At 39.1% G+C, this 19414-nt stretch overlaps 1 protein-coding gene across 3 annotated transcripts in view; it reads right to left on the minus strand.

Annotated features, from left to right (window-relative positions):
* LOC126297438 (SRSF protein kinase 3-like) overlaps positions 1–19414 on the minus strand; it is a 367448-nt gene that overhangs the window by 307600 nt on the left and 40434 nt on the right. The window contains exon 1 of one of the 3 annotated variants that reach the window (XM_049988287.1): positions 13741–13760. The exons of the other annotated variants lie outside the window; for them this stretch is intronic. Within the exon in view, the coding sequence (XP_049844244.1) occupies positions 13741–13745 (5 nt within the window). The 5' untranslated portion in view covers positions 13746–13760. Of the gene's footprint in view, positions 1–13740; positions 13761–19414 lie in introns of those variants that run through there. 3 annotated transcript variants of the gene reach the window in all.

The following is a 19414-nucleotide window of genomic DNA, read 5'->3' on the forward strand; positions in this document are numbered from 1 at the left end:
GTTTCTCGTAAGCCCTTCCAGAAAATATGAGGAAGACGATGCTGTAAAGCTGCTGATCTTAGGAAGAAACACATAGAGGTTGCTTATGGTCAGAATTCTCAGGAATTAAGTGCTCCAGAAGTATGGCAGAACATGAAACCCATTCTCCTTATATCGAAACTTCTGTGCCATGTGAACGCCGTGTTCTCAGTAACTGGAGTAACTGTCGCACAGCAGAGAAATCAACATCTAAAATGGTAAATGGTTTTTGGGTGGCACTTTGGAAAATGAATGGTTCGAGTAGATAAGACTTTTCACTACGGAAATAGCTTTGCCTATAACAACAGCATTTATATTCAGCATAAATATTATGTTAAGGCCTTTGTATTTTGGAGTATTTGTCCTTTACTACTCAAGGTTGCATTTGTTTTTATACTCAGGTTAGTTTATGCGAACGTGGTATAATTTCCATATTTCGCCATGTCCTGAGTGTTTCAAAACGACTATCGCGGCTTTGTATCATTTGTTACATTCAACTTACACTTATAAATAATACAGTAAATGAAAGAGCAAATCAAATCGTTTTTCTTACGAGTGCTCCAAATGAGATCCTGCATCACAAGGCACACATTGAGTCCATATACGATTTCTTCCCAAACCTTGATCAGTACGTGTCGAGTAATTGTTGCAACAACGGCCTCAATCCTATTTCTTAAGTCGGGTAGATCAGCTGCTAGCGAAGGTACGAAAGTACGATCCTTTGTAAACCTCAACGGAAAAAATCGCAAGGTGTCAGATCGTGTGAACGTGGAGGCCATGCGAAGCAAGCTCCGTCATCTGGCCTCTTGTGGCCAATCCAGCGGTCGGGTACAACGTCGTTATCCAATCACCGAGTTACGCCTGTGAGGCGGCGCACCACCTTGCTGGCAAATAAAGTTCTACGCTTCGCCTTCTTCAAACTAAGGAAAGAGCCATAGTTCTAGCGGATCGAGATAAGAAATACCAGTTTCAGTTACTTCACCGAGAAGGAAAAGCACATGAACTTTACGCCGGGATGTGGAAAAAAAATAATTAAAAAAATCCACCACGTCTCGTTGCAAATGTGCCATATCGTGGGGATTTGCTGACACCCAAATGAGAGCATTGTGTGTGTTCACATTTCCACTACGGTGGAATGTCGATTCCATCACTGAAGACGAGAGGATAAAAAAAAAAAATCTTCATCGTCATGCAATAACAGTTCATTTGCAAAGTCGGCATAAACCGTAATCTATATGCTTTAGAGCTTGTAACGACTGCTGATGATAAGGGCATAGCTGTGAGCATCTCCTTTAAAGTCTCCACACAAGTCACGGGAATTGGTAATTCACGACTAGCCTTCCGAACTGATTTCTTGGTGCTAGGCGCTTAGGACTCTCACACTCGTTGAACATGTTTTTCGTTCACCCTCGGTCATCCAGCACTCTTCCCTTTGCAAAGACAGACGGTGTCTTCAAACTGATCACATCAGCTACGGGAGTTACCATCACTTGAAGGACTACAACACAACTTCATAAATACAGAACGCCTGTTGTACAGTAACAACAGATTTAGTCCTTGCAAACCGTAAAACACTGAAAGCTTTCTGCACACTAGTGCTTTTAACGGAAGGAACGGGAAACTGCATGCGCATATGTATACAAACAAAACTTTCAGTTGCTCTTTCATTTGATGTATTATTCATAATTTTAAGCTAAACGTAATAAAGCTACAAATCCTTAAAACCCCGATTTTCGTTTTAAAACCCCAGTATTGTAAATTAATTTTGTGTTGAAGAAAAGATTAAAAATTCATTAAATAGCAATCAATCATTGTAGATAATACGGTTGATCTATACTTTTTCCGACATTATCGAGGTACCGATACAATCTTGGGTACTGATACTGACACCGAATATCGTATTGAACCTGACATCAATTTCACTAACTGATGATCAGCCGTACCATCCTCATTAATATTACAACTGCAATTGCCCGTCATGTGGATCTGTCCTTACTACATGCCATAGGGCACTAGATAGTGGCATGGGCGCAGGAACACCCCCAATTACACTATAGGCATGGGAAATGGTCGTCTACATTGACTGTTCGCAATACACGTCGGCACATACCAGCTGCAGGATACAAGCATGAAAACCCCACAAGGCTATTATTTCCGGCAGTGAGGCTTTCCAACATGACGTCGCTCAGTCAGTCTCAAAGATCTTTCCCTGTAGTCACATCTTGTGACACCGAGCGCGTGAGTGCGCGCCTGCGCGCGCGTGTGTGTGTGTGTGTGTGTGTGTGTGTGTGTGCGTGTTTCTTTTTTTTTGGGGGGGGGGGGTGAAGGGGCGACGAGGGGGAGGGAGGAGGAGGAGGTAATACGGGATGAAATGACTCGCTAATTGAATACCCTCGTTCCTTGAGCAAAACATTGTCTCAACTCATGGTTTGAATAAACTTCCACTGGCACAATGATTCTTGTCTACCCGCTGACCTCAGGAAGTACGTCTGAGAAGGCATAGAATAAAACGTGCGCAGCATGAAACAAGTTCTGACCAATCATCCCCACAATTATGGCATCAACCGAAAATTCCCAGATCAGCCAGCACGACTCTCCAACATTTCCGATGTCTCGCGAAATCAGCGGCACGAAGAATCTGCGTCGTCATCGAAACTACACACTACTATGTAGGTTTCTGTCATTTAACTGTTCACGAGTATTCTGCCCCAGTGCCTTTCAAGGAAGAACATTCCACTGCTAGTAGCAGTACCATTCTCCAGGATCGTGTATGATCGAAACTGGGTTTCTTTGGCTCTTAACGTGATGCACTATTCAATAATAAAATAGTTCCACATTAGATATTCATGATACAGAAATTCGTTAGATAAAGGCCGAAATCATGAAGCGTCTGTTTTCTTGGACTTTTGCGTCAACTTCCTTCGTAACATCTTCAGTGATGACAGACGGTAGCCCACTTCGCACTCATGGCCAATTTCAAAGGTTCCAACCCTCTTTCTTACCAAAACAAACACCAACCGAACAGCTATGTCAGTTTATAAGAGATCATGTATAATGATAAACAGCTTATAAATGTAAACATATAGAATAGTTAAAATATTTAGACCCCTGAATAAAATTTAGTACGAAACCTTAGACGTGATGTTACACATATTTCTAATAATAGTATTTTGTAGTAATAACACCCTACTTACAATATTCCCATTCCCCCAAAAGATCATTCTGTTTGCCAAGTAGCTTATGTGAGGAGGCGAGGATAATTTTTTTTCTATAGATATCCCCAGGAATTTGACAGACTCTGCTTCCCTAAGCACCTAACTTTTATGGGTAGTTTGGAAATTATCTGATTTTGATTGTTTAATTTTAAACTGTGTTAGTTGTGTCTTTGTCATGTTTAATATTAATCCATTTACATCACATCAATGTTCTAAACTATTTAAGATGTCAGTGACTTTATGGGGAATTTGTTTTGTGGTCTCACTTTCACTGATTACAGGTATTTCATCTGCAAATAAAACTGATTCGGATGTTATACTTAGAGGTAAAGTATGTATCCATATCCAGATCTTATTCTAAAGCAATGGACCTATTTCAACCAAACTTGGTACACATATCACTTACTGTCTGGAAAGAATTTCTGTGCATGTAAGAACCACCCACCTATCAAAGAGGGGGGAGGAGGGGGAGGGGTGAAAAACCAGTATAGCCCATGACATGCGAATACCCATAATTTAATCATCCAGTATTTGAGAATGGGAGCAGTTAAAAATTTGCAACAAACATCACACAAAATTTCAGAATTTTACGCAACTTTTTCCTCCCTGATGGCCCCCACAAAATGACTAAAGGGAAAGTGGCTCTGAGCACTATGGGACTTAACTTCTAAGGTCATCAGTCCCCTAGAACTTAGAACTACTTAAACCTAACTAACCTAAGGACATCACACACATCCATGCCCAAGGCAGGATTCGAACCTGCGACTGTAGCGGTTGCACGGTTCCAGACTGTAGCACCTAGAACCACTCGGCCACCCTGGCCGGCACTGAAGGGAAAAAGTTTACCACTTAATACATTGCTACTTGAAGCATTAAGTTTACTACTAACTGAATCGGTTACACATTACTTACATACACAACTTAAAGTATCAGAAAAATTATATCATCGCATGACACACAGTTCAGGATATGTGACTGAGATGAATGAGAAACTATCACATCATGCATGACATTTTAATTTATTCCTTCTTTACTAACCCTGTTCACAAGGCATTTTGTGGACTGTAACCACATCCACCACTGGATATACTTGCAAAATTATATCAATGCACAACACACAGTTCAGGAGATACGACTCCATAAACAATCAGCTGCATAAGAATTAAACTGCAGGGCTAAATTCACTAGTTATAGAGGTATAATGTGTATTCAAATACTTGGGAAATATGTTCAGCATATGTGAAATATTTCTGCCATGTGTATGCGGGCAAAGTAACAGGTAAAGAGCTCATCATAAATCCCTGTAACAATTTCAACCAAATTTGGTCTCTGAGAGGAGTGCAAGAACATGGAGTGCGAAGGAGATGTACAGACAGCAAGGGGGGAAGGAGGAGATGAGCAAAGATTGTGGAGATGGACAGAAAAAGAGGATACAAGTAGATGGACAGAGAAAGGAAAGAGGAGGAGATGTACAAAGACAGGGAGAGGGGGAGCAGACGGACAAAGAGAGGAAGATGAGGAGACATACAAAATGTGGGGGTGGAGGAGATGTACAAAGAGCAAGAGGGGGGGGGGGAGGAGGTGGAATTAGAGGTGGGAAGAGGAGATGGGATTAGAGGCAGGAAGAGGAGATGGGATTAGAGGCAGGAAGAGGAGATGGGATTAGAGGCAGGAAGAGGAGATGGGATTAGAGGCAGGAAGAGGAGATGGGATTAGAGGCAGGAAGAGGAGATGGGATTAGAGGCAGGAAGAGGAGATGGGATTAGAGGCAGGAAGAGGAGATGGGATTAGAGGCAGGAAGAGGAGATGGGATTAGAGGCAGGAAGAGGAGATGGGATTAGAGGCAGGAAGAGGAGATGGGATTAGAGGCAGGAAGAGGAGATGGGATTAGAGGCAGGAAGAGGAGATGGGATTAGAGGCAGGAAGAGGAGACGGACAGAGAGGGGTTGGACGAGGAGATGGATGAATAGAAAACTGCAATCAATACACACCCGGGCAATGCTGGGTACTCAGCTAGTCATTTATATAAAATAAAAAAAAGATTGGGCCTAATATGGAACCTTGTGTGACTCCATATGAAATAACTTTCCAGTCCAAGAAACAATTTCCTGTACTTTATGTTACAACTACCCTTTGCTTTCTACATGTTAAATACGATCTAACCATTTCAAGGCACAAATATTTATTCAACATCTTTCTAATTTACGTAGCAGTATAGCATATGTTATACAGTCAAGCACCTTTACAAGATCACAGAAAACTCCGATCACAGAAAATCCTGCAACTTTTTGGGATTTATCCAAAGATAAGCAAATCTTCTCAAACAGTTCATTGATGCACATATTGTACTTTTGCCTTTCTGGAAGCCAAACTGATGTAACGGGATTATATTTTCCTATGAAATATCTGGATATGGACTGCAATAACTTTTTGCAAACACCTTTGAGACTATTAGGAGAAAGCTTACTGGTCTGAAGTTTCCTGCATCTTCCTTTGAACCTTTCTTGAATAAAGGCTTTACTACTGCATACTTCATAGCGTCTGGATAGTACCATACTTCATAGCATCTGGATAGTACCCTTCTCCAAATGGTTAGTTAATTATTTCAAATAGGACTCCTGGATATTATCTTAGAGACTGTTTTAATTACTCTAGTGGGTATTTCATTCTACCCAGTTGAATTTTCATTTTAAGAGACAATGTTACTTTTTCTATATCTTTTGCTATAATTCATTCAAATTTAGTTAGAACTTCCATTTATCCTGGTTAAAACCAAAAGCTGAAGATCCAGAGAGCACACAAACTGGAAGAAAGAAGAGATAAGATCGCCTTAGGTTATCTCTCAGAAAGATGACAAAGGAGCAAAGTAGGCAGGAAACATGATTATCAGTGAGAAAATTCTCAACTTAGGTTCAATGCTCTTGCGCCTCCCATGTTTCAGCCTATTTAACTGCTTTGAACTGCAACACCCAGAATGAATTGCCTACATGGACCCAAACCAAGAGTATGTGTCTAAGAGATTATGACAGCAGAGAGAGGACCAACACATTCCTCCAGAATGAGATTTTCACTCTGCAGCGAAGTTCCTCACAGCTTTACTTCTGCCAGTACCTCGTCTCCTACCTACCAAACTTTACAGAAGCTCTCCTGCGAACCTTGAAGAACTAGCACTCCTGAAAGAAAGGATATTGCGGAGGCATGGCTTAGCCACAGCCTGAGGTATGTTTCCAAAATGAGATCTTCACTTTGCAGCGGAGCAGGAGAGCTTCTGTAAAGTTTGGAAGGTAGGAGACGAGGTACTGGCAGAAGTAAAGCTGTGAAGACGGGGTGAGTCATGCTTGGGTAGCTCAGTTGGTAGAGCACTTGCCTGCGAAAGGCAAAGGTCCCGAGTTCGAGTCTCGGTCCGACACACAGTTTTAATCTGCCAGGAACTTTCAACACATTCCTTCTTTGTGAGACCCAGTCAGTCATGTTACACCACAAGTCACTTGTACATTAAGTTCCCTAATCACACAGCAATTATAACAGAAGGCTTTAATCATCTAACAATCAATTTGGATACTTACAGTTTTGTCAGTGGTGGACGTAACAAGATATCCAATGACTCATTACTAAATGCCTTCTCTGAAAACAACCTGGAATAGATAATTTGTAGTCCTACTCATGATGGAAACAGATCTAACAGCAACAAATACACCTGATCCCCTTGAGGATGTCCATACAGAAAGTGTTACCAGTGATAATGAGGCAGTATTACAGTAACAGTGAACACCAAAGTACAAAGGTCAACTAAATATAAGGCCTGTTCAAAAAGTAAGATGACTTTTCAAACTGTACGAGCAATGTACATTCAACTACCGATTTTCTTTTTTCTTTTTTTACACATTTCACGAACATTTGTTCCTTATTTCAAGTGTACAGCATACTGCATTTGTTTTTGACAGCTAGAAAGGTTGTTTTAGTGTGCTTGGCAATTTTTGATTATTTAAAGAAAAGAGCAAAGAATTTGCATCCAAGATGGCCGAGAAGATGCCAATGATGAACCTCGCTGTGGACGCTCAAGTACATGAACAAAAGGTGATACATCAAAAGCCGTGAAAAAAATTGTTTTGGAAAATCGTCAAATTATCACAAAAGAAGGTGCTCAGGGTGTTGGCATATCGGTAGGCTCGTGTCATGCAATTTTTTCTGATGTTTTGGGCATGAGGCGTGTGTCAGCGAAGTTTGTTCCAAAACTTCTCAATTTTGATCAGCCGAACCGTTGCATGAGCATTGCTCAGGAGCTCTTGAATGATGTCAACGATGATCCTGGTTTTCTCAGAAAAGTAATAACTGGTGACAAAACATGGATTTACAGTTGACGTCAAAACCAAAGCCCCATCTTCCAATGGAAGCATCCCAGACAGCCAAGACCAAAAAAGACATGCCAAGTTCGATCAAGTGTCAAAGTTTTGCTCTATCACCATGGCGTAGTGCATCATAAATTTTTGCTTCAAGGTCTTACGATCAATAAGGAGTATTACCTTGACATTATGCACTGTTTGCGAGAAGCAATACACAAAAACGCCCAGAATTGTGAAAAAACAATTCAACAATGCACTTGCTCATTCATTGTTGCTTCTGAGAGATTTTTTTGGCCAAGAACAACACGACCATCATGCCTCGGTCACCATATTCACCAGATTTGGCCTCATGCAAATTTTTCCTGTTTTAAAAACTGAAGAGACCTATGAAAGTATGAAAATTTTCAACTGAGGAAATAAAAACTGCATCACTGGAAATACTCAAGGGGCTCTGCCAAAAAGTGCTTACGAGAAGTTCTTCAAGGATTGGAAGAAGTGTTGGCACAAGTGTATTGTATCTGAAGGGGGATTACTTTGAAGGAGACAACATGAATATTGATGAATAGATAAGTACATTTCCTAAAAATATGAAGTCACAGTTTGAACTCACCTGATACTAGATAAAGAAGCAGTAGTGTCATATCTCAATGAGAAATTTGAAACTTTTAACTTAGAACAGAATAAGAAGAGTAGTTGGCCATGAAAAATGGATATATTCTGAATAGAACAGTTTATGACGGACCCTCCATGGTATACAGTCACTGTAAAAAAACTCCTAAAAAAAAACAGAGACTACTGTAAAATAAGTGTAAAACAAAACAGAGGGCTACAGATAGAAGTTAAAGGAAACGCATTTGGCTGTCATGAGTGCAATCAATGAAGCCGTGAATGAGTAGTGTAGCAGAATACTGTCAAAGACCTGTCACAAAATCCAAAGCAATTCTTTGTCATATGTAAAGGCTGCTAGTGGCACAAAAGAGTGTCAAGTCACTTATGCATGAGACAGGAACTGAAATTGAAGTCAGCCCAGGATTATTGCACCAATTTAATTTCTGTGTCACTGGAGAGATGAGTGAAACAGGTATTAGTGCCAGTAGCATTGAGAAATAGCCGAAATTGTTAAAACTGAACGAAGTTCCCGGCGTCAATGGAATCCCTTATCAGATTGTATATTGAGTCGGTAGCCGCATTAGCCCTATTTTAACCATAACTTACTGTAGATCCCTCAAACAAAAAACTGTGCACAGTTTATCTTGGATGGACAGTCACTGACAGATGTATATGTACAAGTAACTTAAGAGTAAGCCCCATGGCAGTGTGCTGGGACCCTTGTTAGTCATGTTGCATATTAACGACCTAGCAGACAATATTAACAGCAATCTCAGACTTTTAGTAGATGATGCAGTTCTCTACTGTCTGAAAGAAGCTGTGCAAGCATTCAGTCAGATTTTAACAAGATTTCAAAGTGGTTCAAAGACTGGCGACCGGCTTTAACTGTTCAGAAATATGTAACTGCTCTTCACAAAATAAACAAATGATTATAATATCAATGGGTCAAAAATGGAATCAGTCAATTCATACAAATTACTGGGTTTAACAATCTGCAGGGATATGAAACGGAAGAATGAAATAGTCTTAGTCACAGATAAAGTAGGTGTCAGACTACAGTTCATTGACAGGATATTAGGGAAGTGCAATCAGTCTACAAAGCAGACCGCATACAGAACACTCATCTGACCCTACTAGCGTACTGCTAAAGTGTGTGGGACCCATGCCAAATAGAACTAACAGCGGATACTGAAAGGATACAAAGAAGGGTAGCACAAATGGACACAGGTTTGGTCGACCCACAGGAAAGTTTTATGAAGTAGATGAAAGAAGTGAAATGGCAGACACCTGAAGAGACGACACAAAAATCCTGTAAAAAAACAACTTAGACAATTTCTATGAACAATTTAAATTAATGAATCCACGAATATATGACAACTTCCTATGTATCATTCATGTAGTGATTGTGAATACAGCGTTAGACTAATTACAGCATGCAGAGGTGTATAAGAAATCATTTTTCCCTCAGTTCCCACAGAAATGGAAAGTGAGAAAACCCTAATAACTAGTACAATGGGATGTACATTCTGTCATGCCTTTCACAATGATTTGCAGAGTATAGATATAGAGGTAGATAAAGCAGTTGCATCAGTATCACCCTATCATCTAGCAAAGGTTCCTATAGGGCATTAGTTCCCAACTTTTAAGGAGTCATTTACCCCTCAGTTAACACCCCCCAATACAACTGGACTCCTTACAGGAACACTAGCCTGAAATAAATTAACATAGGTACTTTTTTAATGACAAATGATAAACAATACTCACAAGTTAATATTGAAACAAATAAAACACATATTTTTGTAGTTTTTCTGGGTCAATGAAACAGTCAGTGATCTTTTATAGAAATCCTTTTTATTTTAGATGGCATTTCCAATAACGCAAACAGTAGATCACACTCAAATTCCATTAGATTCTTTGATTTTCTTTCTATTGCTGCCATAGTCTCTGAGTAGTGGTGAATTGAAGAGGTACTCTTATCACATTTGCCAACAGTAATTGATACTAGCCACTGACCATTCACTAAAACAGTTACATTTCTGTTTTGTCAAACTCTGTTTTTAGTGCACTATCTTCACAGAGTCCAAGACATTGCACTTTTGTTGGAATTTCACCATCTGAAAATATTCCTTCCTTCATCCAAAATTTGCTTGGGCTCTGAACATTCACTTGTCTGTTTATAAAAATCAGGGCAGCAATTGCTAATATAATTTACTACTGATGGCAAATGAATCAGAATCAAGTATCAAATGTGTCTGAAACTGAAAATTTACACTCTAAGTGTACTTACAATTTTTACTAATATCAGTGAGATGTAGACTGTAATGGAGAATTGTTTAAAATTGATGTCTTTGTTTTCCCTGCACACTGTTCGAGAGTAGAATGGCAAAGAAACAGTTTGTCGGTAGTTCAATGAACCCACTGCCAGGAGCTTGATCATAAATTGCAGAGTAATCAGTAGATGTAGACATAAGAGTTGTCTAGAATTCAGTGTGGAGCTACATTTCAGGAATAAGTAGAAAAGACACAAACAAACAGACCGATCAGGGAACAAACTGGAGTACACAACATAGTTATGTCTGTAATAAAAATGATGTGGAATTGGATAGGATATATAGACGGATGAATGGTTGGTATGTGAACCGACGAAATTCTTTCCTATATTACAAGAGATAAGAGACACCAGAGACCGAGACATTATGAAAGATGGCCAGATTATTAATAAATGCGCTACCAGCCATTAAAATTGCCCCACAAGGAAAGATAGGAAACAATTAAATTTTATGCCAGAGTTCATCACTCATAGTGGCTGGCAAGAGATGGTGTGCTTGTCACTCAGCAACCCACAATCAGATGTTTTCAATGGCTGATAGATAAGAATAATGTGCTGGCTAGGGCAACAGTCAAACACCCTGTGTATTGGAATAGGCCAGGACACCACTGGCAGCCTGCAGTCTCATGTTATCTTCATGAAAAGTAGTGTCACGGCGATCTCAAAATTAGGGCACAGTCATCGGCCTTAACATGTCAGGAATGAAACAGCCGCTGTCAAAATTATTGGTTATACAAATCAGAGTTGATCACGGTGTACACATAATGCCATTCCATATCATCAAACCCGATGCTGAGCCCTCGTGACAATGACTGATGCTAACTGGCAACATCTTTGTGTGTCTGTCACTGCTTCCTCTCTCACAGCCACAATCTCCTCCAGTCTGTACTACTACTACTACTACTACTACCACTACCACCACCACCACCACCACCACCACCACCACCACCACCACCACCACCACCACCGCCACCAATACTACTGTCTCCTCACACTCTCACTGTCTCCCTCTTGCTCTCTCTTACTGCTACTACTTCATTCATTCCTTCCCACTACTGCTGTCTCTTCTCACTGTCACTATCTCTCTTGCATTGCCACTGTCATACACTCACTCTCTCATTATCACTGTCTTTCACCCACTTCCACTTCCTCCTCCTCTTTATTCCTCTCCCACTGGCACAGTCTCCTTCACTCATTACCTAGCACCGTTCTGTCACTGTCAACTATGTTCCACTTCCAGTGTGTCGTCCTCTTTCTCTCACACTTCCACTGCCTCCTTTAGTCTTTCTAAACCACAACCACTTTCTAATCTCTTCCAGTTTTTATTACTGTTCTGTCTCTTTTCTCAATGCCACTGCCGTCTCTCTCAGCATAAAAGAGCATGAACATGATCACATGCCAAAATTTTTGGGAAATTTTTAAAGACGCTAAGGAAGGTTCACTGAGGCAGTTGGTACGCCACTTTCCAGTGTCTTTTAAACAAGAGCAAATTCACATATTTTTGCTCTGATAGGAACATTTTTCTGCTGGTTCCATTCTTTTCCCTGCTCAAGCAGGACATGTCACTCACATGAAAAGTACTTCATGGATCAGTAAAATTGATAGTTTGCTTATGTGAAACTGAAGTAATGCAAAACTAAGTTTGCACGTCATACCAGATTTTATGTATACAGAAATTTTGGATGTGCTCCTGCACAACATGGGGTTCCCACAAATCTTCTGATAACAGAGACACTTTACAGCATACTTCCCCATGCTATATCACATTATAAACTATGTTTCCATATCAAACCAAATTTTACATGCATATTTTATGTGTACAAGTATAGGGTAACTTTCAATCTCTGTATCTCAGAAAGTGATACAGATATCAAGGAAATTTTCAAGATTGAGATCAGGTTCTTAGGAATACTTTAAACAAATTCCAGACATTTGCTGTGTGTAGCTGTATTGGCACACGCGACTGTTTTGTTTTTGGGCGTTCTAAGGAACAACCCATGAACTATGCGGTGCCTCCATAGCCCCCCCGTCTGGTTCTAGAGAAACAGTATACCAGCAACTAAGCCCATCTATGTTGGTAACTTTCCTATGTAATTAGCTTTAAATTACTTTCACTATGGGACTCTCCTAAAAATTGAAAAATAACTTTTAACTTCCCAGTTGCAAGAAAAGTTGTCCCTTCGTTAGACAATGTTCCATCCCACACAGTGGAAAAGTGAGGAAACATTCCCATCCAATGGTACAAGCCTGATTTGTCACATGTACCTAGAAGTTATTGCAACCTTTAAACAATGTTATCATAAACTGCTCCTCCATGCTATATTTAGCACACTATTTATTGAGCAGCTGAAGCTGTGAGTATAGTTCGAAAGAATACTTTAAAATTGTCATATAACAACTTGTTGAACTCTGAAGAATATAACAAAACAAGTGACCTAGCTGTAAATCATCACAGAACTAACTGTAGTGGATTACCCTCTTTCTAATTTGTCAAACAATATTCCCAAAGTTTATGACGTTATTCAGGAAACATCAATGGTTCGATTGAAGCAAGTGCTGTAGAATTCAGATGGAAATGACAGCTATCAATGTTGTTGACAGCAAAATGCAATTTGACAAAGAGTCTGGTGGTGACAAAAAGTGATGCAGAGGTACTAAATGCCTTTCAAACACTTACAGCTGAGGTTACCTTACTTTTGGAGAAGCAGCATTGAGCTTGGTCAAGTAACATTTGTTTACTCCGAAGGTACCCAGCATCCTTGCAGCAATACCATCTGGATTTTTAGCTGAGAATTTTGTTTTTCAAGTTTTCTAACTCGTGAAAACAATACTGTACAACTGTATGGATGCATGTACGAATGAAGTGTTCATTTAACAGTTGTTTATCACAACTATTACTAAAGACACCTATGCTTTCCCAAAAGTACGGGTTTCCTATTTCTATATACAGGTATGCTCATTTTATCTCTTTCAAACCTTTTTAGTGTCATAGTTTATGGATTATCCAATGCTGTTCAGGCCCCAACCACCTCTTGATAATTACAGTTCCACGACATCTACATTTTACTGGCAATGTAGTTGCAAAAGTACATATGATGAGTATCACCTAGACCAAAACATGAAAGTACTCAGTACTGACAAAGAAAACCTAAGTGTCAGATGCACCCTCAGAATTTAACTGTAACTACAACAACACTGAAAGTAAGATTTGAAATACTTGAGTCACCTCATATTGAAGTTTCAACACTTAAACACTGTGCTTGTAGGCTCCTACATCATTAGCCAGTTGTTGTTGATTGATGCATGCAACTGAAGAGAGAAAACAACAAATTTAAATACTCATACCCATAAACTAAGAATCAATACAGCAAATCACTTAAAGTATATGAATTAAAAGCTCTGTACTAACACACACACACACACACACACACACACACACACACACACACACACACACACACACACACCGTCGGGCGGACGGACGGACGGACACAGTCGCAAATTAATCTACAACACAAAAAGAAAAAGGATCCCTACCAAATCACTGATTAGCTTTTGATAGTTCACCATAAATGCCAAAAGAAATATATTAATTATAAAGACTATTTCCAATATGAAAACTAGTCCAAGACAGAAGAAGTTAGAGAAAAAGCGAAATTACCTTTAAGATTATCCACAAACAAAATTGATAGAAGTTTCTACAGCAACGCTCTGGAATTCAATTAATGATCTCCCTTGAGGTTTTGGATCATTAGTGTTGTGCTACATAATGATCTTGCCAAAAACACAAAAACATACATCTGCCTTCATGGTGCATTAATCACTTACTTTGTACAAGGTAACACTGAATGCTGTGTGATTACTAAAATGCTCAAAATCTGTGAAGATGTAAACTGCTGCTTCATAAAGAAGCATACACAGTAAGGATCATAATCTTTTATTAAGGCAGTATGCCTGGTGGTGGTTGTGGTGGTGGTGAAGGAGGAAGAAACAGGAAACCCTGCCTCATTAACTCTTTAACATTTTCTTAAACTCTACTGAAGAATGATTAGCTGCTAGCATACATCAAGTAAACAACTATATTTATATGATTTGCCACATACCACCAAAACTCTAGAAAAATATACAGCAAGCACGGATATAATTCACACTGACTGTGTTAATAATACAAGCAGATGTTTCCAAGCAACAACATTATGTTGGAAAAGTAGCAAACAATCAGAGGCAGGTGGATTCCTATTTTGAAAACTGTTAACTATCTGACATGATGCACAGTGTGATTTCCTAACAACCTATATCTGGTTCTAGAAAACTAAGTATCACTGAAGCCAGTTAAAAAGCTTTGTAGCAGCAGCAGCTACAGCAGCAGCATCTACCACACAATGCACACCATTAAAGCTGCATTTCTTCTTCTTTTCCCTCCTTCTAAGAAGTCAGTAACATAAAAGAAACTCCAGAAATATGAACAAGAAAATTAACTGTTACCAATATTTTGTCACCTTCCACCAAGTAATGAATAATACGCATGATTGGACACGCATCACTTTCCAGCACTATAGCAAACATCAAGTTTTCTGCAGCCCTTCACATTAAAGAATATTCTCATCATTTCTAGTTACACAGCTACTAACCCATTCTCAAACTAGAGAGAAAGGGAATATAGTTGTACAATCGTTTGGCAATATTTTTTATGTTACAAGTTTCTTTCAAGGGCACCATGAAACAACAAATGGAACAATACAATGTATTAACTTTACAATGCTACACAGAGCACACAAAAGCTGACCTCAGCAGCTCCTCTGAACTATTGTAGAGCATATCCTTCAAATTCTATAGCATTCAGTTTCAATTTATTCATTTTATTTGCTCAGTCTACCCTCACAGCTGAACTAATTACAAAATTAAGACCACGTACAATATTTAAAAAAGATTTTGAAAAGTTATGGTACAAATCACAAGCCAAAATAGTTTTTCTTTTAGGTTTTCTCGAAGTCCATTTGTTTGTGCCAGCTTCATGCAAAACTAATAGAGAGATTTTGATGAGGTTCAATCTATCAGATAGCCTATGGCTCTAATTAAAAACTGGATATGTAACTCATGCTAGAATGCCAGAAGATGTGTGTCAACTATTAAAATATTTCTTTTTTTTACCTTTTATGAACTACTGCACTGACGTAGATGGGACTTCAACTGTTTAACAGCCTAAAATAGTAGAGACAAAACGAATTTGAAATTGTCACACATTATACCAAGAAGCAACAGCCAAATAGGAAAATAATATTCCATATGGATTCAGAGTGCTTTGCTTTTCAAAATTAGCACCACCAACAAAATACATCACATTGGTTTGTTGGAAGGACATTCTATAGAAGTGAACATTTACTGTGTTCATCAGTTTTCTGTATTCTGATGTCTCAGACATTCTAAGTACAATTCTATGTATTATTGGTTCATTGAAACTCAGTTTGTTGTCCAATAGGTGGACTGTTCACTTTCTTATAATTATATATTTCTCCCACATTTAACCACAAATCAAACACATATAATAGGATAATGTGATCAAAAACATGTTTATGTAACATATTTATAAAAACCTTCATAGAGTAACCAGTATTTTATTTAATCCACTATGTTTATGCTCTTTCACATAATGATTTGTGTAGTTCATGGAGAAACAAAGTCTTTCTGTGCAAAGAAATCACCCAAAAAGCTAGCAATTTCATCCAGTAAAAATAAGTTTGATTTTCCTCCAAACACCTTTAACCCTAGAACACTAACGGAGGGAACTGATATACTGCTACTAAACCATTGCAAAGTTTACTACTCCACATTTTATTCAAATGAAGTCACAATTTATAGGTTATGCATTAGCTAATTACCCTTATGAGATCTCCAATGGTATGTTAAATACCAAATTATGTAAAAATTGCTGTGTTTTATACCCTGCTGCAATCATAAATTGTACTAGAGTTTAGTAATCTAGTATTAACTCAAGATTGTGATGCATTTGCAGCGACGTACGAGTTATATTCCACAAACAAATAAAAAGACGTAAAAGAGAAAAGTATCTTAAGTACTCTGTATTCCACAACCAAAACAGATGTCAAAATTAAAAATTTCTTATTGTTGCAACAATAACACTAATGCAGTAATAATAATAATAATAATAATAATAATAATAGAGATATACTGGAAATAGTTTAGACTTTTTTATATGCGGCAAGACCAACTAATAGAGCATGTGCGCACACGTACACACACGTACCTCTTCAAGTATAAGATATACAAGGATGATATATAATTTCTCAATCAGCATTTATCAAGTCTTTTTACTGGTTGCTCATTGCCATTTGTTATGAACAAAACAACATTCACTATAGCCTATGGCTGAATGTGTGTTGCTCAGTAGTTCTCCAACTCATTAATTATCACTCATATTTTTATCAAGCACAACAATAAGAATCTCATGAATGACAGAGTTATAAACTTAAAATCAATCATTATAATTCCTACATTTTTCTGTGGATGTTTAAAGACTGCAATTCTTATTCTGGAATTGGGCAACTCCAAATGACTAGGAGCAGCTGCCAATTAATTTAGTTTTTGTCCCCCCCCCCCCCCCCCAAGTGTTCTGCAAAGAAGTGAACATACATGTGTATTTTACTGCGTAGACTAGAGGTTAGAAAATTAATTGTAGTTTTTGTTTTTGTTTAAGTCTTGTGAATATCCTTGTGTAGGGCGGCTTCCTAGTGTAAATTTTCCCATCCCCAGGAACTCCATCACGCCACTAATTTTTAATTGTGTGCTAGTAGATAGCACACAGTTTAGATATGTGTATTATAGTTTGAATGTTTATCTAGTACAGTAACTTTTTGGTAAACAGGATTTCTAATAACAGGTATCTGTAAATACATCAACTTCAGTAGAGAAATTTATTTGTGTTTAGAAGCTTACAGTCTCAGAGTACAGTCAGAAATTTGGACAGCAACTTATAGTGTTACTTTATTCTTCTCTGGTATATTTTCAAACTCAATTGCACCACTTGAGACCTTATATCTATTTTATACACAGTACGATATGGCTAAGGACTGTGCTTGTTTTGAGTGGACACAAGAATAGTTGGCTGCTGTCCGTAAAAAGCTGGAAGCTGTGTTAGCTACTGTTGACAAACTTCTACCTAATGCTCAAAGTTGCATTGTTGTTGGGGTGTATGTGACGAGACCTGCCACACCTTTGGTGCCACTGGAATCCCCTGGTGTCCCGGATGACACAGCATGTCACTGGGCGGAAAGCAATAGACGAGGCAGGCCGTGCGGCTGGCTCCTTATGTCTTAGCAACAAGTACAAGGTGCTACCCAGTGTTAACTCTGAGCCAGTGTGGGATGCCACTCCTGTTGGGCCAGTGGTCGATTTTCCTGCCCAGTCCGGAAAAGTACAGAGGATGGATATGCTTGTCATTGGAAGCTCCAATGTTAGGTGGATAATGGAGCCCCTCAGGGAGATAGCAGGCAAGGTGAGAAAGAATTCCAGTGTGCAATCTGTATGTTTGTCAGGAGGTCTGATCCACGATAGGGAGGAGGCCCTGCCAGCAGTTATTGAGCACACTGGGTGCAACAGGCAGCATGTAGGGGCACATGTCAGCACAAATGACACCTGCCGCGTGGGTTCTGAGGCCATCCTTGGCTCCTTTCGGCAGCTGACTGATTTGATAAAGGCAAATAGCAATGCACACGGAATGCAGCTGAGCTCTCTATTTGTAGCATTGTACCTATGGGTGAGCAAGGTCCTCTGGTTTGGAACAAAGTGGAAGGTCTAAACCAGAGGCTCAGATGACTCTGCAATGGTATCAGATGCGAATTTCTCAACCTCCGCTATCGGGTGCAGAATTGTAGGGTTCCCCTAAGTAGGTCAGGTGTACACTACACACAGGAAGTGGCTACAAGGGTACAGGAGTGTATAGGGCTTTTTAGGTTAGAGAAACCCTCCCTTGAGATCAAAGGCAGTTTGCCTGTTAAATCAGCCACAGTGACCGCTGAGAGTCTTGGTCCACTCAAATCAGAGATAGAAAAGATTAACATGATTTTAGTAAACTGCAGGAGCATCCAAGGAAAGGTCCCAGAATTAGTATCACTTACTGAAGGTTATAATGCACAGATAGTATTGGAAACAGAAAGGTGGTTGGAACCAGATGTCAATGACAACGAAATCCTAAGTTCAGATTGCAATGTTTATTACAAGGATACGTTAGTCCCCAATGATGGCAGCCTGTTTATTACAGTAAAAAATTTGATAAAATCTAGAGAGGTTATCACGGATTCTGAATGCGAATTAATCTGGGTGAAACTGAGTATCAAAGAATGGTCAAAAATAGTGATCGGATGATTTTATAGACCATCTGGGTCAGGATCTGTAGTTGTACAGCACTTCAGACACAACTTGTAGAATATCATTAGTAATTTTCATGATCATGCCATTTTAAAAGGGGGTGACTTCAACTAGCCAGATGTAGATTGGGAGTGTTATGCCATCAAAACTGGTGACAGAGACAGGGATTCGTGTGGCATTGTTCTGGATGTCTTGTCCGAAAATTACCTTGAGCAGATAGATAGAGATCCAACTCATGAAGATAACGTCTTCGACTACCTGGCAACAAACAGACCTGTACTTATCGAATCAGTTAACACAGAGGATGGCATCAGTGATCATAAGGCTCTGACAGCAACTATGATGACAGGTCCTACAAGAAATGTTATGAAAGGTAAGAAGATATGATTGCTCAGCAAGGGTTACAGGATACCAATTTCAGAATATCTCAGCAGTCATCATCAAATATTCAGTGATGAGGGCAAAGCTGTGGAGAACAAATGGAAAAAAAATGCAAAAGCATTGTTCAATACACC

Source organism: Schistocerca gregaria, chromosome X (assembly GCF_023897955.1).
Source record: "Schistocerca gregaria isolate iqSchGreg1 chromosome X, iqSchGreg1.2, whole genome shotgun sequence".
Lineage (NCBI taxonomy): Eukaryota > Metazoa > Arthropoda > Insecta > Orthoptera > Acrididae > Schistocerca > Schistocerca gregaria.